Consider the following 26,260-nt stretch of genomic DNA (forward strand, 5'->3'; position numbering starts at 1 on the left):
GAGGAAACGCAGTGCTCTGTGGGAAGCTGTGTGAACTGCTGGGATGCAGAGCCCTCCTTCATCCCCTCCAAATTCTCCAAACAGCCCAGTGCATGCACACACCTTCTGAGAGTGGGGGGATCTTCTGGCATTTGAGGAAGGAGCACATTGCACCTCTGAATCAACGTGATACAGAACAGGGACCACACGTGTGGGATGGCAGTGTGACCACAAACTGAACGCACTTTGGAAAGTAAACGTTCCCGACGTGCTTCAAAGACAGAACTCTTAGGTATCATCAGAAATCTTCAGAAGGGCCTGAGCTTCCACAGCAGGAACCGTGTCCAGGGGAATCCTATTTAGATCCAAAGGATCAGAGTTACCCCTGCTGCCATCCCAGCTGCAAAGCACTGTGCGGTGCGGAAGTGCTTGTTTCTCTGGAGCAGGATCCAAGGCTCTTTATCCAATTGTCAAAGTGGAGGAACAGCTCCAAATAAGTGAAGAGTCACTGTTTTGGAGAGGCCACGACTCCACAAATGATTATATTTTTAAAAATCTGAGTACACTTAATGAGGATGGAAAACACCGTACACTAGAGTGGAAAGAGTCTGAACAAGAAGCTGAGAGACTCAGCTTCTCTTTCTGGCTCTGCCATTAGGTAGCTGTGCACCAGTGGGTCCCTCCCTCCTATCCTGCGAGAAAGCCGAGATCATCATCCTTATTTGTACCTCACAGCGTTGTAGTGAGGACCCAGTAAAATGACAGATGCCCGTGCACTTGCTACAGTACATAGAGTAACACACTATATTATTAGATCTAATCTGGCATTAGATTTGCTAACCAAATACCAGAATAGCAAGTACAAAAATGACCTTAGTGAAAGTATTTTTACAGTTCCATCATGGATATTATCCCCTTTTCTTGCCATAATAAATGGCGTTCAGCTTTAAAGGATACTTTTATCATTGACCCAACTTTGGGAGTTTCACCGTGTTCTAGCCTCACTTTCCAACTTGTTTCGTGACTCTTCCTTCCTCCTGCCAGCTCCCTCTGCAGGTGCTCGCTGAACTTGTGCAGTCACAAAGGAAGCTTTCCTGGTTTCTTCTGTGCATGGCAACACGCATGACATTTGATCTTACATAGGGATTAAGTCATTCATGAGCAGAGCCCAAAGGAAGGAACAGCTCCAAAATAACAACCAGCCTTGCTGGTACTACAACATCCAGAAATTCATAGTCACTTCTGCTACAGTTATAATTTGCAGTCTGTCTGGCACTGAGAAATTTAACTGCAGTCTCTGTGGTTTAAATAAAATGTATCTACAGTAACTTGGAGCCATGTTTTAAAATGTTCCATGTTATTTTAGTTCAAGGACAAGCTTTTAAAATTAAAAGAAAACTTTGGCTTTAATTATAGATTAAAAGTGAAAGGTTGTTTTTTTTTTTTAAGGAATGCTATTGAGTCCCAATTCTGGAGAAGCATTTGAAATAAAAAAAATTAGTTCTCCTAAAGTAACAATCTTTATTAATACAGGAAGATCAAAACCTGAGAGCATTACACTCACACATAAAGACAACATTTTTGTGGTTTTTAAACTATGACAGTCACAGTTCATCTACTCAGTATTATATTTTCCAGTGATTTCAGTTGTATTTTATGACCAGGATGCAATATTTTAACAGGCACTACTGCTGAGACAATGACAGACCTAATAAAGGGCAGTTCACAGTGCTGTTTACCCTTAAATGTTAGAAAAGCCTAATGGAATCTAAATTTATGAAACACAGAAGTTGAGTTCCATTGTTCATACAACAAAAGGATTCACTGCAGGATTGTTTTAAAATACCAAGTGTCTGAGCTACCCTTAAAACTTGATTCAATTTAAATCTAATATTTTTAGAATGTATCTATTTAAAAATTCAACGCACAAGTTTATTATGTTCTGTGGATTTATACAGAGTGGCCTAAAATAGAAACTTTAAGTCAAGTGCACCAGCAAGGGCAGTCGGCACAGGCTTAGACCCCAGCCTCCAGGCAAGGGCTGCCGCGCACGCCCTCGGCGCTCTGCGACCACTCAGGATGCTGCAGGAGGGAATCTGACTGCAGTCTGCTTGTCTGCTCAGCAGACTTGCTGGCCCTTCCAAAGTAACAGCTCTCCCTACCCCATCAACCTCGTCCTGTGTGATTGTTTTATCTCCTTTCACCACATTTTTGGACTCCACAGCTCTCAGGAGGGTTGCTTCAGGCAGACGCTTGTCTCCCTCTGGCCACTCTTATGTCCCTGGATCCCCTCTCCTCTCTACAGAGATGGTCTATGCTCCTTCCTGGGATTCTAAGGCCAGAATGGCATCGCCTGCCCTACAGAGATGGCTCCATCCTAATGGCACCATCCACAGCCTCAAATGCCCATAGTGGGACTCAGAAAGAAAGAATGTGCAGTAAGACAAAGGAAGAGGTGAAATAAATTCTGGACTGAAAGTTGTAACCAAAGATGAAGGAGCCCCATGGCTGATCCTACTCTTTGGAGTGAAGAAAGCATGGCAGTGGCCCAGAGTAGCCAAGGAGGCTCCCTTAAAACTCTCTCACACATTCAATCACTTGGTGATTTACAAGTTCTGCATACAAAATACCCTGGGGGAAATGGGAATAATAATGGTATCTGCCTCACCAGGCGGTTATGAGGATCGAGGGCTCAGGGCAGGGCCTTAGTGCTAAGTGCTCAGTAATCACCAGCTATGGTTACTATTATTATTATTATTGTCTTTATTGTGCCCTGGTGTAAGCTATTTTGACCATGCTCTTTTCATAGCGTCACAGGTATCAGCTGTCCTCAGATGAAGGCCTGCAGTGTTTGATGGAGACACAGATACCCACTAACTCTGGAGGACTGAAGGGGCAGCAGAGTACCTATATGACATCGGCTGGGGCTTGAGCACAGCAAAAGGACACAGGCTCCTTTGGAGAGAGGTGAAAAGGAGCCAGGAGGTAGAAGAGTGAGAAACAGAGGTGGAAGACCTCTCAAAGGTAAACCCCCATCTGTGTAACTTTCCCCAGGTTTGGGAAAAGGTAAAAGACGGTGGTCAAGAGCAAAGTTTTAGAGTCAAACAGATCTGAGTCTGAATCCGGGCTCTGCAACACAGGTGGGCAAATTCTGCTATTTAGGTGTGTTCTCTCATCCTCAAACACATATACCACGGAATCACTGCAGGGAATAAATAAATAACACATGTAGGTACAGGACAATCCAGGCATATAGTGAGCGCTCAGTAAACAGCAGCTGTTGTTAGTAAGTGCAGTAAACACCCATCAGACCACTGCCTAGCCAGCTACCTTAGAAACAGTCAGCCGCCTGATGCCTGCCTGTGCGTTACAGATAAAAGGTACGTACGCTTCAGAGAAGTAAGCAAATGTGTAAAGAGAATAATGTGGGGGGGTTTCTTGTGTGTGCTCACATGTAGATAATTATTTACATTTCAACTAATTTACTTAGACAAGATTTGATTACTCAGTTTACAGATTATCCATACCCAAAGCATTTACAGCAGTATCTTTCTCATAACTGACAGATCACACTAACGACCACGCTTATCGTCTAAACATTTGAGGCTGAACGGGCAAAACCTCATCCAAATCCTCCTGCTGTGTGATCTCTGCTGGGATAAGCAGAATTTTGCCCCCATAACTTTCCCCCCTAGTGTCACATCTGTGAATGTGTTACGGTACATGTTAAAAGGGACTTTGCAGATGGAACTAAGATTACCCATCAGTTGACCTTAAATGAAGGGTGGGCTCAATGTCATCACGTGAGCCCCTTAAACACAGAGCTTTTTCCTGGCTGGGGCCACAGGGGGAAGGCAGAGAAGTTCAAGCCTAGGAGGACCGAACATGCTGTTGCTGGACCGGAGAGAAGGAACGGGTCAGCTACCAGAAGCTGAGACGTAAGGGGAGGGGGACCTCAGTCCTACGACCACAAGGAAATGAATTCTGCCAACAGCCTAAATCCCAGTACCACCAGGTAAGAACGCAGTGTGACCAGCACCTTGGTGCCAGCCTAGTGAGGCTCTGAGCACAGTGTGCGGCTGTGTAGTGTCTGTGCGGTGACCATTGTTCTAAGTTGCTAAGTTTGTGCTGATTTGTTACGCAGCAATAGAAAACCAAAATATAAGCATAAAGCCAGTCTTTGATTTATAACCGGAGTCACCACTTTTGAACCTGTCATGGTTAATTAATTAAAAAACGGCATATACTCCATTCCTGACTGTGGCATACAAGCTGCCGCTCCCGGCAGTGGATGTGCCATGAGCTCAAGCTAGTCTTCTGGCCTCTGTCTGTCTGTCTCAGTTTCAGGGGCTTCACTTAATATTGTCTTAAAATAAGTGCCTGGAGCTGTTGCTGCTCATTTAGCGTCTCTAACAGGGTGTGCAGGATCACTGAAGAGAAAACCCCTCACATCCCTATATTCCAGGAGAAGCCCCGTGAAGGGATATGATGTCATGCCCGGCTGAGAACTGGGTTTGGGTACTTCCTGCCTCTGCAGCTGCCCGATGGCGAGATCAACTAGCGATACTACGTGAAGCTCTTGACCTCATCCACATCAGAAGGATCCTAGTGCCTCAGAGGATGTGCCAAAGCATCAGCTACAGGATCCAGGGAAAGAACCCCTCCTCCCCAGATTAACAGACACTGATATCTGTTATAGGTATCAGATAAAGTCGCTGTAAGCAGAGGACTCTGGGAATTTTAGGTGCTCCAACAAGAGAGGGTGCTGCTCTAGGAATGATAATGGGACCAGTGGCCCATTTTAAATTCATTAATGTTTAATCAGCAGTGTCCACACGCTGACAGCTAGACAATCAAGCATATCCCTGAGGGAAGCAAGAAAACTCACAGAAGAGTATTCTGTGGTCAGTCTACCACTGCCCAGAGACAGAAATATGGCGAAATATCAGTCAAATGAGCCCCAAACAAACCCAGAAAGAATCTGGACAGCAGAGCCCTGAACAAAGACAAGGGGCTTTATTGTTAAGAGACAGAGAAAGGGAAGGAGGGAGAGAGGGAGGATGGAAGGAAGGAAGGAGAGAAGAAAGAGAGAGAGAGAAAGAAGGAGGAAAGATATTGGGGGAAGACAAGACATTCTGACATTTTCAAAATCACTTGAATATCCAAATTTTAATATGTACTTTATTAATGTATTTTTGAAACATAATAACCCTTTCCTTCCCACGTCATTATTTTATTTTGATGTATAACTTTAATTAAATACATCTGTAGCACTAGCTAAAAGTTATTAAAATAATCCAGGTATGAAAGGGTAAGAATACAATATAAAGCAAATGATCATTTAATGCTCCGTTAATTGATAATTTTGCTAGAAGGAAAGATTGGCAAAAAGGAACGGAATTCTTAGCTTCTTGTTTTTACTTAAAAATTCCCAACAGTACTCACTCAAACAAAGAAGTTCAGTTTTCCACTGGAAAGACAAAAAGAAAAGTCAGTGCTAGCGTGTCCTGCCACATGCCTCACTGCAGAGTAAAACCCACTTGGATTCTAATCATATTTCAAAAGTGTTGTATTTATTAGGTGCATGGCTGCCAAGTACCACCATAACATAGTGGTACAATTAGAGGCATTTTTTATTTAACTAAATTATATTTAGCTCTCTATTTCAAGCACTACTGTTTGGAAAGTCTTACCCATCATAACGTGTCATGTTTATGTACATGACACCCATCAGAAATTTTCCAGGAGTTCCCACATCCCACTCTGTACACAACAGCTCTATTTTTATTATTCCTTTGATACTCAGAATCTATGCCTAATTCTGAATGTGTGCAAGTTCCCAGTGAAAACGGCCAGAAACAAAGGAAACATCTTTTATGATAAAATCATTTGCTGAAAGTCTGTACTAGAGAGTACCCTTTAAGATGGTATATTGACTAAGCTTTATTTACTTCTCTCTCAAAATACCATTAAAATCACAGACTGTAAATTAAAAACAAATAAATGCCTAGCAGTCCTCGAAAACAATAAAGGGTACCATCACCAAATCAGAAGAGTTGAGGAATTCATGGAAGATGAAATGCATATAGCATCAAGTTGGTGGGGAAATCCAAACAGAGAACCACACTCAAAACAGGAGGAGGTAGGGAGGGTGGGAAGGAGGGAGACGCAAAGGGAAGAGATATGGGAACATATGTATATGTATAACTGATTCAATTTGTTATAAAGCAGAAACTAACACACCAAAAAAAAAAAAAAAAAAAAAAAAAAAAAACAGGAGGAGGGCAAGGCCACGGCACAGGGCGAGCTGCCGCTCCCAACAGGAACGGAAGATACTCCAGCTGGAGAACAAGTGGGCCAGCAAGGGACTCCTGAGGGTTGCCCGTCAAGGGACAGACATCGGGAGAGCGAGGCCACGCTTCCTTCCTGGGTCAGTGGGGGAGAGCGAGGCCACGCTTCCTTCCTGGGTCAGTGGGGGAGAGCGAGGCCACGCTTCCTTCCTGGGTCAGTGGGGGAGAGCGAGGCCACGCTTCCGTCCTGGGTCAGTGGGGGAGAGCGAGGCCACGCTTCCGTCCTGGGTCAGTGGGGGAGAGCGAGGCCACGCTTCCGCCCTGGGTCAGTGGGGTGTCTCTGGGTCATCTGGCCCCCGGACACAGCTTCTGCAAATGTTCTTTAAACAACCTAGGAAACCTCTCTAAAGAGGGCTCCTAGCATGAAGGCCATGAAGACGTGCAGAGCGGAGATTCAGGTAACTTCTCATCTCCACAGGCATCATGGCTGCTACGAAAAAGGAGCAGTAAGAAAAAGAGATGCTCTTGGAAAATAAAAACAAGACACCACAATTAAAACTGCAATAGAAAGGCTGATTAACAGAACGGGAGTGGCACAGCTGAAGACTAAGTTGGTGACCCGGGAGAAGAAGTTGAGGAAACCGTTCATAAAATAAAGAAGAAAGATGAAAAATGTAAGAGGAAAAGGAGAGGACCAGGGAACCCCAGGCCAAGATCACTTTACATGCGAATTCTTTCAAACCTTCAGGTATCAGGAAGAGCTGATCCATACTTCATTTAAACTCTTCTAGAGTAGAAAAAGACGAAATGCTTTCCAGCTCATTCCACAAGACCAGTATAACTTTAACATCAAAACTGTGCAAGCAGAGCATGAGAAAAAAAAAAAATCTCACTTGAGAATTTTGATATACAATTACTAAATAAAATGCCAATAAACCGAATCCAGAAATTTCTTAAAAAGCATGACATATCATGATGGAATAGAACTTTTCCCAAGAATTCAAGGCCAGGTGAACACTAAGAAACTTACTCTAGAGAGATTAAAAGAGGACTAGACGATGCTCTTAACTGTGGAACAGCATCTGATAAATGCAATAACTCTATTTAGTTATGTGTGTTTGGGGGTGGAGGGACCGCTTATTAAATAATCTAGGAATGGAAAGAGAATCCCTTAACTCGACAAAGCGTTTATACCAGAAGCTTTCCGTGAAAATTATACTTGATGGTAAAATATGAGGAAAATTCCCTTTAATGTCTGTCATCACTGCTATCACTCAACATTGTTTTGGAAAACTCGGTCAGTGCAGTGCAATAGCTGGAAACAAAGAGGGAGGGAAAGAGAGAGGAGAATAAATGCCTAAAACAGTTCCTATTTGAAGTTAATATGCTTGTGCGTCCTTTGACAATCCAACTGGATATAAGGAAAATATACAAAACCCAACAGATTTCTATATATTAGTGATGGCTAGTATAAAATGTAGTAGGCAAGTCATCCACAATAGAGACAATAAGAACAAGAGAATAAAAGATGTCATTAACTTATGAGAAATATGCAGACCCTATGTAAAGAAAAACTACAAAAACGTGCTGAGTATCATGAGAGGTGATCATAATAAATGGAGAAATAAACACGGTTCCTGAGTGGGAAGATCTGATATAAAAAGGATATTAAACTCAGTGCTATCCTAAATTAACTTCCAATGGAATTTTTAAAATAGAATTTGTCAAACTCATTCCAAAGTCCAGCTAGAGAAGTACGCTCAATTGTCTAGATGTGAACATTTTGAAGAGTGAAAATAAAGTAGACACAGGCTGCCAGATGTCAACACGCACAACAAAGCTACAGTCCTGAAAACAGCGTGCTGCCGACAGAGGAGTATCTTTTAAGTTGGATGGTATACAGTACAGTCTAGAAATAGACGCACACACAGGAAGGGAAGCATTTCAAATCAGTAAGGAAAGGTGGAAGCGCTCAGGACGTTGTGTAAGGACAGCTGGCTACCAATCTGGAAAAAAAATCAGATCACTACCTCGTACCATTGATAGAAACGTTTCAGGTAGATTCTGAGCATGTAAGTGCACAATTAAAATAATAAGAGCAGTAGAAGAAAATGCAGAAGCATGACACAGGACAGAAAGACCCCGTGCAGATTTAACCCAAGGTCCCCTCCCTTTCTGGCCTCCTTCCCCATCTCAGGGCCCAGCGCCCCAGGCAGGCCCTCTACCTACCGCCAGGGGCTCCTAACACTCCTGAGAGCTGTTTCTCCTGTTGCTCAGAGCCCAAGTTCTGCTTCTAACAGAGATAACACGGTCTGTATTTAACTCTGACGTTCAGTACGCTGTGGGCTTCCTTCTCTAGAAATTTCACAGAATCTCAGATTATCAGAGGTAATAAGGTACTTATGGACCATCTTATCACAGCCCTCATGTGATGGCTAATGGAACCAAGGCCCTGGTTAATAAAGGCACCGGCCTTAGAGCACATACCCAATTGCTAGCAGTTCTGGCTGAATACAGAGCTCCTGACTTACAAGGCAATGCTCTCCGCTCTTTCCACGGTATAACGTCCTGGGGCTTAAGCTACAAGTGGGTAATTTCGGGTCAGGTAAGAGGGAGGATGGAGAGGAAATCTGGATACAGAAAGTCCTTTTCCAAACCACAGATGGTTTAACACAGCAGATATTTAACTACAGTAAAATATACATTAAACCTGTCATGCTTCCACTGGGCCTCCATCCAGACCGTTGTACTATCGTTTTAACTAAAGCACCTGAGAGAACGAGGTCAAATGTAGATCATTCACTTTTCTGGGTCTTCTCTGAGCTTCCTATTAGCACTTCAGCGAGCGTGTGTAAGGGGGCAGGGATTACGAACAGTATTTGGGGGGTGGTAATACGTCATGAAATCGTAAAGTTGAGCTTTTTAATATTTTCCTAATGAGAGGAAAGTTACTGTAACTATAAACTAAAATTTTACTGCTTCCATCATAGCAACCGTGAAATAGTCCTCAAACACCTTTCAAGATAGTGGAGAATTACTCTTCCAGATGATTTATGTTTATACTTTTTAAAGGACATTTTAAGAACAAAATATAAATTTAAAAAAAAATCTTCTGGAAGAAAAAAGTACACAGGTTAGATAAACGGGAGGCCCCATGGGTTGGGAGTAAATCTGAACTGGTACCATGATTTCTGAATAGGTCTAAAGTAAAGGAACCCAGGAGACACAGTAAAAACTAAAGACCAACTGCACTACTGACAAAGTTGTAAAAATACTCCTTGATCCATCTGGATAGAGTTAGCAGCCCAGAAGAGGAGTAAAGAAGGAAAAAATACAGCGAGACTAAATGCAATCCAAGACGATAAAAGAAAATGCAAAACAATGATAACACTCAGCCTGGGCTGCAAACCAGAGAAGGCTGGTGGATTCTCAAGCAGCCATTTAGCTCTGTGCTGGGCGAAGACATCACAGCAAAGGCACTTGGCACCAAGCAACTTCTGGTCAGGGATTTTGCGTTTAGAAATGTAAGACCCAGTCACATTTACGGGTTCTTGTTCTTGCCAGATACCCATCCTCTTGCCCCGAAGCCATGTGACAAGTGATCCTGAATACCACTCTGCCTTTTACACATCTGCTGTCTAAATCAGTGCAGAAACTGGAAGCAGCGACTCCGAATTCTGGCCTCAGCAAAAGGGTACGTTTTAGTGTCGTAATGACAGTCCTGGCAGAACAGGGTATGCTTACTTCAAATGTCTCTGCCATACTGAGAGCTCTGCCCATCGTAACCTGATGGATCAGGTTATCAACGGGCTCGATCAACGGGCTATCAGTTCTAAATTTTAAATACAGGGGCAACTATGTGGAAGCTTAAACAGCAACTGTTTCTTGGAAATCCCACTTTGTGAATGGTTGTCTCTGACTACTTTTCAGCACTTTAAAAGATTTCCTTTTCACTTGCGTTGTTTTTCCATTTTAATTTCATCTCACCAAACTGGTCCTCTCAAAGCCACTATTCTAAAAAACGTTCTTCTCTTCATTTAAATGAAGCCTGATCAAAGGCAAAATTGCTTTATATAATGATACCAAAAAGGGAACACAGGCTTTCCGTCAAAGATGTCCATCTTGGTCACTATATCAAAGCACTGAGTCAGTGGGCGAGAGGCTGTTTCTAACCCCATCCGCAGTCGGGTGACGGTGGAAGACACCACACAAACCCACAGTGCCACCTGGCCACACAGCAAGGTGCTGCCCAACCTGTGGCACGGTGACGTCTACAGAGCAATTTACTTTTCCTACGTGAAATTTAGTGAAGTGTCTGATCTGAGGAAATGCTACAGGTGAATCTGACCCCGAAGCACCTCAGTGTTATCTCGCACTGCAGCACCTTACTGGCCTGAGAAGACGACTCAACACTGTGAGAAGCTGATGAGTGATGTCGGTGCTTAAAGCTGAGTCCAACCTATGTTCCCCAAACCACTTTCCAATTGGGTTGTTAGTATCACTCACATTTTTTCAGACCACTTTCAGGTAATGACTCAAGGTCTCCAGGGTAGACCCACGGCAGGGGGAAGATACCACTGGTCATTTTCAAAAGCCACTTTCTTTTCCCAACTATGTTCAATTCTACTACTACTACTGCTACACACAGACACACAGACACACACACACACACACACACACACACACACACACACAAAGAGACTTTTGCCCAGCAGCAGTTAACTGTTAGAGATCTTCTACAAACCATTCCTCTTTCCCTTAGTAACACAGTTAAGACCAGATGTCTATTACAATCTATAATCTACCAACATGTGTGAAGCCTTTTCCACTGCAGCCATTAAAATAGATTAGTTTTTTTAAAAATGCACACTCACCTATCCTAAATTCTACGAAGTTCAACACTAATGACAAGCTTTTAAAAATAAAAGTCAATTAAGTACCTGAAATTGCCAAAAGCCGTAGACTCACTGTACCAATGATCAGGATTGCATTTCCAAGCACCCCAGTAAACTTGCATACAAAAACCCAACAATTTCAATGCCTAGAGCCCAAAGCAATTTCCTAATCTGCAAAATAAGGGATTGAACTGGAAGATCCTTTAATGTTCAATGCTGAATTTATAAAAATCCTTGCCTGTTTTCCTCTTTAGTACAATGAAAGTAAGATAAATTAGGTAACACAGAGAGGAAAGGTTCATTATGCAGCTGCTATTTAAACATGCCATCCTTCATTTAAACTGAAAACCATGAAAAAATTCAAATGTGAAAAAAAACAAAGTGAAAATTATTATTATTATTTTTCTTCCTCAAAACTCACAATTATAAGTGATAAAATTTCTAATAGGAAACAAGAGCACAAGCTTCCAAAATTTAAAAGTACCAAACTTCAGGACTAGAAGAAAACACATATTTATTCTGAGTAAAAATTCTGTTACATCAACAAGACGAATTTTGACATAGAAAAATACCTGTTTAATTTTAGAAACAAAGTTGGGAGGCAGACGGGAAAAACTAACTGTGACGCACCAAAAAAGAAAGAAAGAAAAGAAACCACTTCCACGCTCATTAAATAGAATGTCTTGTTATTTTCACAGACAGTAACAACTTTTTGACATTCATTTCAGGCCCAGGCTGGAGAGGTGTCAACAGGTCTTATTTGGTCTTGTCAGTGTGTAAAGAGTTTACAAACCTGACTGAAGTTAGAATTAGCGGGAGTTAGGCACTTATATTCCTTATACACAGGAGAAGGGGGAAAAAGGTCCTTTTATGCCAGCTTTGAGTTTGGCTTGAGTTTTTATGACTTATTTAGAAGCCCTAGGGAATGAAAAAAAGTCTCTTAATGGAAATACTGACACAGTCTTCAATACAGTGACATGAACCAGCATTTCTACGAAACTGCACCAGGTGTGACTGACCACTCCAGCCAGTCGAAATGCAGTGTCGGAAAATCAGTTACAACAGACTGAATGCCAGGAGACAGTCCTGCCAAACTATAGGGGATACCCCTGCAGAATCAAAATGTCATGTTGATAAACTTGTTTTTAACAGAAAAACAGGTAAAACGTATGGGATCTTTACTCTTACATGTGGAGAAGAGAGAAAATGTAAAATTTCTGCATCGACGTTCTCCAATTCTATCATAGGATTAAAAACAGTCATTCTTAAAAAGCCAAAGTAGTCACGTCAACCCCGAGAGTGAATGGGGCAGAACAGTTTAAATCATTGGATCTAAATCTGTGCTTTGTTTCTTAAATCTCACCCACAAGGCAGTGACCTAGATAAGTAGACAATAGGTATCATTACTTAGTGAAGTCAAGTTCATAAAAGTCCCCTTTCTTTTTATTTGCCTGTCTGCTATACTTTTTATTCTTCAGTGGATTTTCTTTAAACCAACTAAACTTTTCCATTTATCATCCTTGCATTTTCCTGAAAGTCACTCTTTTAACTTGAAAATTGGTTTAGTTTCATTTTATACTTTCTAAGTTTTTATTTCAACTCTCTTAAACATCTCAGTTTTAAGCTTCATTCTGTTTACTTTTTTCCACTGGTTTTAACTTTTTTTGCATTTGCCTTTTTTTTTTCCACCCATTTCGACTCATTCAGGACCATTTCCTTTCCCTTGTCATGTTTGCAGACACAGACCAACATATACATACACATGTACATATACATACACATGTACATATACATACACATGTACATACACATGTACATATACATACACATGTACATATACATATACACACACATGTACATATACATACACATGTACATACACACATGTACATACACATGTACATGTACACATACATACACATGTACATATACATACACATGTACATACACATACACATGTACATGTACACATACGTACATATACATACACATGTACATGTACATACACATGTACATACACATGTACGTACACATACACATGTACACACACATGTACATATACACACACATGTACATATACATACACATGTACATATACATACACATGTACATACACATGTACATGTACACACACATGTACATATACATACACATGTACATGTACATACACATGTACATATACATACACATGTACATTAAAATGTCTTGCATGATTTAAGAGGCAGACTAAATCACGAAAACACTAACTCTTTGAGAAACACTTCCGGAGCAAATACGTGAAAGACACTATTAGGTGCTAGGAGGACTATAAAAATGAATAAAATACCATTTCAGGGCCTCGGAGAGCTTTTAATACACACAAGGCAGTGAGTATCTGCATGAAAGAAGAGATAGGATGCAGCTGCATTTCAGACACAATCTGTCTATATTCACACCAATTTGAAACGAGTTGCTGTCATTCTAAAGCACCACATGGAGGGAACACGATATAAAGGGACAAAAAACTCAGGATCAAACACAGCCCTAAAAATGCGTACTTTTTCTAAGCTAGGCTGCCGTATATTTTTGATCTGTTTGTAAGCCAGGTTGTTGAATGGCGCTGTTAAGTCTCAGCTTCTACATATAGACTTTCTCAGGCTCTCACATGATACCAAATAACAAACAAAGAAAAGTGAATGAAAAACTAACCCCTGAAGGAGCCAGCAAACTGCTTATGCCAACATGTGTTCTCTTTTTCTATTTCTGTCTGCCGTGAATCTCTCAGTTTTTAACAGTAGGTGGAACACTTACACAGTTTCATTTAAATTTTGCAAGTGAATCCATAAAGAAAATTTACTTTCAAAGAGCAAGCTAAGGTGCATTTCAGAAATAATCCATGGGAATGTGTTCTGCCGTCATCATCACTGAGAAACATTTAATAATCTACAGTGTTCAGAATATCATGCTTATTGAGTTTTTATAATTCTACCCCAAGCCTCCCCAAGGCTCAGAATCTCTATAAGTCTCATTTCGAAGGTTACTGCTTTGGAATAAGTAATTAGGAAAGATCCCTTTTTAAAAGGCTATCAGAAAGACATCGTTCTTTATTCAAAGGCATCAGGAGAGCAAGTTTACAGTTGTGGTTAATCCTAAAATTACTGATTTGAAGGGTGGAAACATAAAAAGCAACAGGAGCAGGGAGTTTAGAGAAGAGAGGGGATGATGCTGAGGCACACCTCACATGCTGTGTTTCATACTATAAGTCTAGGAGAGCAGAAAATTCTATCTTTTTAAAATCGGTCCTTAAATTTCTGTCTGGAAATTTCACTTAGGTGGAAAACCTCATTTCCAGATGGTATCTGATAGGTGAGGTATTACTGCAGTAAAGACACAGGACAAAAAATTGGATAACCTTTCAAGTATCCTTTAAATGTCACAAACTGGGCTGGTGATACAGGGTTTTATTATTCTCTGCTGGAGTACATCAACAGTCATTTGCATGCCAGGAAAAGAATGTCTGGAATCATCCAACAGGGCTAAGCTTAATCTTTCACTAAAAACAAGGAAGTGACAAGCACAAAAAGGGAAATAAAAGAAGATGAAAGTATCCAAAGTCGACTTACTGGTCAACAAAATTCCAAAGAGAAACTAGCATGTACACAGAAACCCATGCTATCCTTAACAGCTGGCTCTTGACAAAGCCTTCTGTCAACTACCATGAAGCTTTCTTTAAGCTACCCACAAACACCTAAAATTGATGAAACAAATTAGGAATGATTATTCACTGTTCAAAAGGATCTGACAAGGCAGTTCTTTAAATCTTTCCTCTGCTTCACTTAAACTACGATTTCTTTGATGAGTAAGGCCCAGGGCTCCAGCGAGCCTAGAACGTTTTTATTTGCGGTATGAAGGCATGAAAGGGCACCTCGTACATGAAGGACTTGTGCCCCAGTTTACTGTGAAGTCAGCAGTTTAGAATGGAGAGCGCCATTTCGCCAAAGAAACTGTGCTATAAATTAGGGTTAAATCCCGGGCTAATCCAATGGTTTACTGAACTCATGAGCGTCCCTGGCTTTTACTACTGATAGTACCAGTTTAAATTCTAAAGTACACAAGTGTGCAGGGAGAGAACGAAAAAAGACCATCTCCACCACCCACCGGGGTCATCATTAGCCAAGAAAAAACATTTGGAAATGGCATTTAGCTTTTTGTCATTCTCCCAGATTTACTTTCTACTGCCTTGTTTGTCTTTCCCCAGTAACCAAAATCCCTAGTTCCCTCATTTTGCCCCATTTTGCAGGCCATTCAAATGGACTCCACCTCCCAACGAGTCCTGTGCGCCAAATAAATGACTTTTTTCTGCCCATCAAAAATCTCCATTTCTGGGGCTTCCCTGGTGGCGCAGTGGTTGAGAGTCCGCCTGCCGATGCAGGGGACACGGGTTTGTGTCCCGGTCCGGGAAGATCCCACGTGCCGCAGAGCGGCTGGGCCCATGAGCCATGGCCGCTGAGCCTGTGTGTCCGGAGCCTGTGCTCCGCAACGGGAGAGGCCACAACAGTGAGAGGCCGCGTACTGCAAAAAAAAAAAATCTCCATTTCTTCAGGGATATTCACCTCAGTCAAGTGGAGGGGAAGCTAATCTGATTAATTCACACTAACATAGAAAAGAGTTCTATCCGCCAATATGGTTTTTCTATACCAGATGTGTATAATTAACAGGGATTTTAGGCAGTTTAACAAGATGAAGTTGAAACATTCAGCCTCGTGGCAGCAGAGTAAATTTATGAATTATATAAATTCATAAAGCAGTGGGGAAGCAGTGGGGCTCAGAGAGTAACCATTAGAGTGTACTAGCCATTTATAAGTTGGTCATTTGTGAGCTGCGAAAAGAAAGAACAGAATAGGAACTTGTCCTCGTGCCAGCAACAGAGCAGGGAAGTTCACACTTCCTGTTTCAAGACTTGCCTGACAGTCCCCTCACCAAGTATACTTCTTAGAAATGTCTCCTTTCTCCCTCACTGAAGAAGGAAATTTAATAGGCTTGGTTTAGGGTAAATTAAACTCAAATCCAAGTTAGGAAAGCCTCTAGTGAGGACTCACTCTGGAAGATGCTACAGATGGCGGGTGGCTCCTTTACAGATGGCCCCACCTAGGGAACTTGAACACTGAGTCAACAGGAGTGGAGGCACGTATGATGCTAGGGTCCTCATCCTGACACCTCAGAGACCAGACCCCCTCCATCGAATATCTGAAAATTACCATCCGTTAACCTAACATGACGAAGAGGATTGTAATTTTAATTTAGGTGACTTCATTCAACAGATGACACTCTGTGACTAGATTTTCTTGTGTATTACTTAACTGTATTTAGAAGCAATAACCTTAATAATTCTGATCAATTCTAATGTTATAATTGCTGCTGTCAGAATGCTTACTGAGAGTCTACCATGCCCCTGAAAAAAGAACATCTTTTCTTTTTTTCCTGCATGTTGTGGGAGACTGCAGATTAGAGAGAAATATTTAATGTCTACATAAAATCAATAAAAAAATGTTTGTACCTACTTGGATGGTATCTAATAATATCTTCAATTAGGATTACTGCTTTATAATCTACCAGACTTCTCCCTGCTAGAGTTTAACAAGTGAAATGAAATTCAGTGATACATTACCCTTCCAAACACCAACTCTTTCTTTCACTTGGCTTTTTGACTCCCTATATTTAGGGAAATGCATCATGTGATAGCAGCTGTCTTACAAAAATGGATGGAAAAACGGATACGATTTCTCAGCACAGATAAACCAATAACTTGTACTTAAAGGTGATCTCTTCTGAAAAAAAAATTTTTTAAGCTGAAATCTTTGTACTACTATAGAACTAGGGTGGTGGAGGGGATGGTGTTTGAGAGCAGACTTAGAAGGTTGTTGTTTGGATGAGGAAGATAAGATACAACCAGAAGGAACTGAAGGGATTCAGAATAGCCTGTATGCCAGAGAAAACCAAAGCAGTTGTTCAGAAAGTATTTACTGAAATTCTCTGTTCCACCACTTATGCATGACTGCTAACCCAGATACAACTGCAGCAGCATTGTCACTCAATTCCCACAGAAGACAGCCATTTACTGTCTTCGTCTGAAATTTAGTAGACCAGTTTGAGACCAACCAGTCTTTCCTCATTCTCCATCCACAAACCCCAAAACTGTATTCTGTTCTTTTTAAGCTTATACATATTCACGCAAATCCAGAAGTTTACGTGTCTAGGCTGCCATCTCATTGCTTGCATAACTAAAAGATAGGTTTGATTTAAAACTAGAATTTGGCAAGTGAATAGTCCATGACACGGACCAAGTGCATTTGGAATGCTTTAATAAAAATACATGGCCAAGCTACTTCACTTCGAAAAGCATCAACTATACAGGCATGCTAGTCCCTCTTTGACTTTACATTTTGTCACCTTGGAAAAGAGCATGGATTTTCAGAAGACCCAACACACTGAGGAAATTTCATAGGCACGTGACCTTGTTTTTACTGGGCAACATAAATTTACAAGAAAAAAAATTTTAAACAACGGTCCTTCAATTACACCCCCTCATCAAATTGTAATTTTCATTGTTTTTATCTTTCTTGTTTTTGTCCATACACACTTGTCATAATTATACTCAGTGTATCCACAATTAAAATTTTTTCACTTAACCTTACAATATTTCCCATGTTGTTTCATAGTCAGTATCAGTAGTACAAATAAAAATTTTGAGTTTTATGCTATCTTAATCTGGTTTGGGATTAGGATAACATTTACATTTTTAAAAGCTGGGATACTTCCCATGCTTTTATATGTTCCAGAAAAATGTATAAAGCATAGGAATTAATTATTTCTTCAAAGTTTGAAAAAAAATCCAATGGATCTACCAAGTTATCAAGTGTTTTGGGAACTGAGTTTACTAAAAACCTTAATTTTTCCTGCATTAGCGGTCATTTAAACCTTTTCTTATTATGAATTAATAATTTAATTTGTGTGGATAACAGCAATTCACTTCATCCATACATTTGCATACAGTATACTGTCAAACAATTGTGCATAGTACTTTATCATAATTTTTAAAAATATTTTTTGTTTAATAACTATATAATGACTGCTATATCCTTTCTTATTTCCAACTTCAATTTGTGTCCATTTTTGCTTGAGGTTTTTTTTTGCGATACGCGGGCCTTTCACGTTGCAGAGCACAGGCTCCGGACGCGCAGGCTCAGCGGCCAAGACTCACGGGCCCAGCCGCTCCCTGGCACGCAGGATCCTCCCGGACCGGGGCACGAACCCATGTCCCCTGCATTGGCAGGCGGACTCCCAACCACTGCGCCACCAGGGAAGCCCCTGCTTGAGTGTTTTTACTACTGACTTCAAAGAGCCAACTCTTGATTTTTATCTATTTTTCAGCTTCCATTTTACCACTTTTTGTTTTCTGTTTATTCTTTTTCAATTATCTCTACTTGAATGACTTGGTTTATTTTCCTTTTTCTCAAACATTCTGAATTACTTACAAGTTCTGTCAGTTAGATATTAGTAGATAGTTTTAAATTTTTCATTATTGGCTAAATTATCTTTTATTGCATCTTTTACTTCTTTCTAGACCCAATTTATTATTTACAAGGCTATGTATTTCTGAGTGTTTGGAGTTGTTTTCATTGTTGGAGTTGGAGATACAAACAGAAAATGAGATGAAGTCCAAAATGTATTGAGATTTCCTCTGAATCCTCACAGATCTTGTACATATTTGTAGACACTTAAAAATCAGATATCTGGCTAAATAACCTTAAGGATATATTAAACAGACCAACTTTAAATTTCTTTATAAAGCTCTACTGTTCACATATCAAGCTCCTTGATGTTATAAGGACTAAATGTAGTAGTACTTGTGTAGTATTGCGTAGAACCTAGCATATCACAACTATTCAATAAATGACTGGTGGCAATATGTGTAACAGTAGCGGTAATAGTCGTCTAGCAGTAGTTAGGCTCCTCCAACCTCTTGTGCAGGCTCAGCTACACCACCGATCTGGAGAAGAGTAACTCGCTGCGTCTCCTTGGTCGGGGCTTTCTTATCTGTGACATAATGTGGCTGAGCTGCATGCCCCCTGAAGTTACTAATTCCAGGGGTAACATTTCTAAATTTCACTGCCTGGCATTTTCAGGACCCGGAGTCTACCTACACCAGATGTAGGGCACACAATCCTTTGTAACGAAGCACTGAAGTCAAGACAGAAAATTTTACCAGACTTGCCACTCCATCTGAAAGTTGTGGACACGTAGAAATTGATTCACTCTTTCCGGACTAAAAGCAAAACTTTCAAAGCTACTTACAGCCCTACTTGTGCGTTTCAGGAATAAAAGTAAAATTTCCAAAGCAATTTAAGCCACGTTTCCTTCACAAACGTCTTGGCACCCATGCTACTTTGTGTTCATTTTCCATCACTATAAGCAATCAAAGAACTTAAGAGAAAAGATGGAGCACAGAGTATTTGCATGGCTGGTTATAATCTGGGATATTCCTCCATTATACTTTATTCATAAAGCCAATACATATCTCCTGTAAGAATGTTTATCACTAAGATCAAAAATTTTTAAGGATGAAAACTTCCCAGTAAACCATCATCTACTAACAAGTGTATCTCCTAATTAAGAACAAAATGAAAGCTTTCAAACTGAATTATAGGCCATATGTACATAATCTGATGCACAAGCAAAAAAAATTATGCCTTTACACCCGTCAAAAGAAAGCCCTCTGCTGCAGCTTTAATTCTGTTTCAAACAGGTATCACGAAAAGCACAGACTTACCTGTGCGATACACGAAATGGCCTTCGGTTTCTGACGATGAGGGAGATACCAATTCCTCCTCAAATTCATTGGAACTAAAAGATCCTGAATGGTTTCTCTGCCTTGTCTTTCCCATCATGGCAGCATTTGTGACCATGACGTGTCTCAAAGAGTCGTTAAGGTAACGATTCAACAAGCTGCTCTTGTATTTTGGGGGCGATACGTAGTCCTCATTGGCCCGTGACTCTGGCCTCACTCCAGCTTTTATGACTGAGCTCTCACTTTTAATCACAGGATGGTGAACTGGATTATTATAGCCTTCTTCATTCATGTGGTTTCGTGGAGGATTTTCTCCATCTAAGGGGGAAAAATATCACCAGGTAGTACTTACACATACTTCTCCCCAGCCACCCAACTGTTACATTTAGTGATTTAAAATATATATAGGAAGAATATTTAAAGTGTATAAAATTATCTTTGATAGTTAAGATTAATTTTTAGGCAAAGGAAAGCAGGAATCTATATAATCTCTCCCTTTGGTATGTTAATTTTAATGAACTTCACAAAAAATGTTATTCTGACACATGATAAATCTATGAACAAGAGGAAGCAGCCATAATTTGGCTGGTCATTTACAGTATTGTAAAAGTAAAGCTACCCCATGCAATAAAAAAGAACCATTATGGCACCATCATGTTTTGTGGGACCAACCTTAAAAACAGCAATTGAAGTGAATGTCCCCTTACAAAGGCAGAGCAAAGAAAGCAAGATAAAAATACTAACCTTCAGAACATGAGTCATCACTGCTTACACTCAGCCGCTCAGCGTTTCCTTGAACATACTTATTGTACAACTTTATTCTTAAGGCCCAGCTTAAATCTGGCTGTCGAACAGTATTCTTAAGCCGACGTCTTGCATTAGCAAACCAGTTTGACACCTAAAAAAGTTTTATTTCTCAATTAACACACCATTAAAAAAATTACCCATCCTACAATTACTTTCCCAGAAAGGACCTAAGCCTCTCTCATAATCTCTGATCATTACATATCTTCATGACATAACAGTATTGGACATTTATATCCATTCATTCATTCATTCATTCAACAAATGTGCTGAGCACTTACTACACAGAATGAGCACTAACAGTATTCTGGGAATAAAAAAAATATTGAAGGGCCTTGCCATAAAATTTTCAGTCTAGTAAGAAAGGTAGGAGAGTACACAAATAACTCTAGTATCTATTCACAACAGCCAAGACATGAAAGTAACCTAAATGTCCATCAACAGATGAATAGATAAAGAAGATGTGGTACATATATACAATGGAATATTACTCAGCCATAAAAAAGAATGAAATAATGCCGTTTGCATCAACATGATGGACCTAGAGATTATCATACTAAGTGAAGTACGCCAGAAAAAGAAAGACAAATACCATATGATATCATTTATATGTGGAATCCAAAATATGACACAAATGAACCTAACTATGAAACAGAAACAGAATCACAGACATGGGGAACAGACTGGTGGTTGCCAAGGGGCAGGGGTTTGGGGGAGGGATGGACTGGGAGTTTGGGACGAGCCGATGTGAGTTTTTATATACGGGATGGATAAACAACAAGGTCCTACTGTAGAGCACAGAGAAGTATATATGCAATATCCTGTGATAAACCGTAATGGAAAAGAATATAACAAAAAAGAATATATATGTGTGTGCGTGTGTGTATATATATGTATAACTGAATCACTTTGCTGTACAGCAGTAATTAACACATTGTAAACCAACTTACTTCAATAAAAAAACAAATAATATAGGAAAGAATGTGATAAATGGCTTAAGACGCATTAAAATATGTTACAGGAGTGCAACGGAAGGAGGGGTTACTTTGATGTGACTCAAGACTTCATGAAGAATTTAAGCTAGATTTTGAAGGAATAGGTCAGGGATAATGGGTAGGGAAGTGTGTTTCCAACAAAGAAGACACGGGAACAAATATAAGTCAAATTCCCGAGACACTGTGGTAGGTAACTAAGAAGGAAGAAAGAGATGCCCTTGAGTTATCAAACTTGTGTAAGAAGAGAAGATAGTGCCAATTTGAGAAAGTAGAATTGTTTGAGGGTGAAATGATGCGTTTGGTTTGGGAATGTTTAGTTTGAGATACTAGAAAGGCATACAGGTGAAATGTGCAGCAAGAAAATAAAAATGGCATCTGAGATCTAAGGGCAAGGAAGATCAGATTTGGGTCAAATGCACAGAGGTGAGAGCTGAAGCTGTGAGAGCAGACAGAATGCAAAGAGGGTCAAGGACCAAACCCTGGAAACCTCCAGCAATTAAGGAGGTAGGAGCTGGCAAAACAGTCAGAGACAGAGCAATCAGACTAGCAGAGAGAGAAAAAAAAGCCAAATAATACCCAGCTTTAAGCTCAAAATCTAGTGCTTCCAAATAGGTGATGGCAAAGAAATGAACACTGCAAAACAAGGTCAGTTCCACTGTTTTTGTTTAAGGTGCTACTGGATTTCTAGAGGCTAAAATGTCACTTGACATTTCTTTTTAAACATCAAGCTATCATCAGAATATATATATTGAAAACATGAAAGGCCAATACTTGCCTTGAAAAGGATGAAAAGTGGGAAGAGGATTACGTTTTTCTACCAATTTTTTCCGTAACATGACTCCACAGTATACTAATGGTTTGCGTGGTGATGCTTGCACTGGACTTTTTTTTTCTTTTTTAAATTTATACTATAAATACACAACTTTTGCACATTACTCAAGCCTTAATTATTGAATGAACCTGTGGTGAATCCTACATTAAAAAAACAAAACTATAATTTTTTCCCCATGGGTAAAACATGGTAGTCTTCCCCAGTTTATATACGCACAAACCATATCATATATAATATATATTCAGTGTTACCTCCCTTTGTGTCTTAAGCAATGATAACTGTCCTCCAATTTATGTGCAGTGGTGTAATATCTCACCACGGCATTTCAGAAGCCTTCGACTCCACCAACCCCTCTTCCTGCCAAGCTGTGCTATTATTACTAGGGTTTAGTCTGACTTTGAATTCTCTGTCTCCTCCAACCTCTACAAACAGACAACTTCTGGGACTGTTCATTCAACAAACACATACTGAGTAGCTCCTGTGCTTTAGCCATGATATTAAGCGCTAGGAATGAATGAACTTTGTGCCCCGCACACACAGAAGGACTAAAAGAGAAGAGCTACACGTGATTAACTATGATACATGGGTGAACCTGCACTATGGAAGCATGAAATGCCTGGCCCATTTCCCCTCAAACCTCCCTCTATTCTCCAAGGCATGGCCAAAATGTTCGCCCCTGTCCTCATGAGTACCAACTGGGAATTTTAGAACAGTATTTTTTCGAACTTCCCTATCTTCCATTCTATCCACTTGAATGGATCTTAACAACCATCGTCAAATTCAAGTGTTGATGCACCGTTATGATTTAATTACTTACTTAACGTCTTCACATCTTCATGCATGTCCTGTCATCCTCTAACTGTGGTATAATGGAAAGAGACCTGGTTTCCTGTTCTGACTTAGCCAAAAACAGGCTGTGTGAGTTTAGATAACTCATTCATCTTTTCAGAACTTCATGGTTTCTGACATCCTTGCCAACTCTGAAAATTAAGATCTGTGAATGTCATCCATGCTCCCCTAAAAAGTGTTCATTCATCTCCTTTATGGTTGGTACCAACCTATCTTCTCCTGACCACTACTCCCTTCAGCAATCAGAGGTGTTTTATGTCCTTCTCTGTTCCTTTTGCTCACAGAGGACAGCCTGCAACTTCCCCCATGCCTATGTCACTTATATTTATTAGAATCCAACTCCCAAACTTTTTTTGTTACTTTCTTTACTAAACATCATGTAATTCAGAGGCTAATCTTAAATCTTAACTGACCTTAACACTTTTTTTAAAGTCTTTATTGAATTTGTTACAATATTGCTTCTGTTTTATGTTTCGGTTTTGTGGCCGCAACGCCTGTGGGATCTTAGCTCCGCCACCAGGTATCGAACCCGCACCCCCTGCATTGGAAGGCGAAGTCTTAACCACTGGATCGCCAGGGAAGTCCCTGACCTTAACTCTTAATACAAGCAACACACAGTACCACATAGTGTAAAATCCAATTCTTATGAAACTCTTCATATTTTTATTAAAACGCGATGGACTTCAAATTTTAAAAACAATCAATATACTTATAATTCTAACTTACAAAAATAGGAACCTTTAAATGTCATGGTGGCATTAACTAGCTTTTCATATATAGGAGTCGTATCATTTTTTACGTTTTGTATACTCATAGTTCTTAACAGAGTTTATTAATTATACATCAGAAGATTTTCCATAAAGGTTTGATGGTGTCTAACAGGCTATTTCTAAACTGATTTCGTAAGTTTGACCGGCACCCAACCTACTAATACATTTACTTTGCCAGTGTTTTATTATCAGCAATTTACAGTACAACCTAAGGGCTGGATATAGTCAGGGGTGTTGAATATCTTCTTGTGTTAAGTCATGCAAACAGCAGACAATAGTTGGTGAACAAATCTGCACGAGTATCAGCTCACAAGTTTTTTCCTGATGAAGTGATGCAAACGCCATCCGTTTCACTGAAGGTAAAAAAGCACCAGCTCAGATTCTCTACCTTTAACTTACTATGGATTCCTTCAGGTTATCATTCAAATTCTTTTGAAATTCTATTTTACACGAAACAGGCCTCCTTGCCAAGGATAGGTTCTGCAACAGCATCTTAACGTCAAACTCAGAGCTTTAAAAACACTGTATTTTACAGCGAAAGCTTAGAGAACAAAATATCTAGAAGCTGGAAGAGAAAGCCCAGTAGCTTTCATCCTACGCAGCCGTGTTTACATTCATCACACTGGCAGAGCAATCATTATAGTAAACCCAAGGGGTACTCTGGCATCTGTCCACCTTTGAACACACAGAATTAACAATGCAGATTCAGTCATTCAACTGAAATATTGAACACCTCACTTCTACACCATGTAGTTTGACGCTGGGAATAACGTAGAAGGACCAATCTGAGATTTTGTTGAATATTTAACAGTAGCCATAATTCTTGCAGTTGATAAGTACACACACATCTCAGCAGAAGCACTCCATACCAAGCAAAAGCTATGTCACCACAGGGGCAAAATCTTGCAACACACCAGATTTAACCAAATGGTACATGGCTGTATCACAGGAACTGGAAACTTCTACTGTAAGAAAAGGGAGCATTAACATCCAATCACTAAAATGTAGTCTCAAACGCCACTTGCATTGCACTCTGTAATGTGATCATAAAAAAAATCATTTCACTATTATAATCCAGAAAAAAACAAATATATTTTAAATATATACACATAAACAATGGGAAATATTGAAACCTGGTACAGCCCCCATCTGCCCTTCTTTTAAAAAACTTCTTCAGGGGCAATTATTCCCTGAGTAAGCTCCATATCCTACAGTAATACAAAGCCCCAATCGCATATCTGTTATTCCACAATGAAGTTGGTTATATTTTGAGAGTAGAGAGTATATTTTGATAATGTTTGAACAACGGTCATAGGAACCAAGCAAAATAGAGTATTTTGGTTAAAGTGAAAACACACACACACACACACACACAAATCATCTTCCTGTTAATTTTATAAAAATGCTTATATCTTAGTAGGAAGATGGCAGATTAATAATGCAAACAGTTATAGTAAATTAAGACAAGTTGCTAAGTCTAGTGAGTAGAAAAAAAAAAGAAAGCTGCATGAATACCTCTCTCTGCCTCATCTTTCAGGAATGAACAAAATGTAGTGTTGATTAATGTCCTTAGAGCTTCTGTTTATCAGAAAAAGTTACTTCTGTGGTCCTGAAAAAATTCCCTCATTAAAGTTTCAGCATTCTGTTTCCAGGCTTAATGGAGATTGCTGACCAAGTTTTACACCCTTCAGAGTAGCAAAATAAGGCAAAAGTACTGCTTATGAAAGGTTTGATAGCTTGACACACAACCAAAAGGGAAATATGAAGGGTAAAAGAAATGTTCAAAAATAAAAGACACTCTTGTAGTTAAGGAATAAAATAATTATGCTTACAACTTATTAATATAAATTATGAGAAGCAGAGACAAGAGGTATTATAATAAACAAGAAATAGAGACTGGAGCTAGAAATATGGGAAACCCTCCATATTTGTCTATTGACATAAAATATGACATATTTCCAGATATACTAAAAATAATAAGGTGAGTTATATGCTTGTTCTGTAGAACATGTACCATTA

The 26,260-nt window shown here is 39.9% G+C and overlaps 1 protein-coding gene across 10 annotated transcripts in view; it reads right to left on the minus strand.

The window, feature by feature from the left end:
• The window catches only part of MKX (mohawk homeobox), a 95,075-nt gene that overhangs the window by 61,865 nt on the left and 6,950 nt on the right, over window positions 1-26,260 (minus strand). For all 10 annotated transcript variants that reach the window (XM_032621235.1, XM_032621234.1, XM_032621229.1 and 7 more), the window contains 2 exons: window positions 20,736-20,889; window positions 19,974-20,309 (listed from right to left, as the gene is read on the minus strand). In XM_032621235.1, coding sequence (XP_032477126.1) covers window positions 19,974-20,309; window positions 20,736-20,889 — 490 coding nt within the window. The remainder of the gene's footprint in view (window positions 1-19,973; window positions 20,310-20,735; window positions 20,890-26,260) is intronic.

Source organism: Phocoena sinus, chromosome 2, assembly GCF_008692025.1.
Source record: "Phocoena sinus isolate mPhoSin1 chromosome 2, mPhoSin1.pri, whole genome shotgun sequence".
In the NCBI taxonomy this organism is placed as follows: Eukaryota; Metazoa; Chordata; class Mammalia; order Artiodactyla; family Phocoenidae; genus Phocoena; species Phocoena sinus.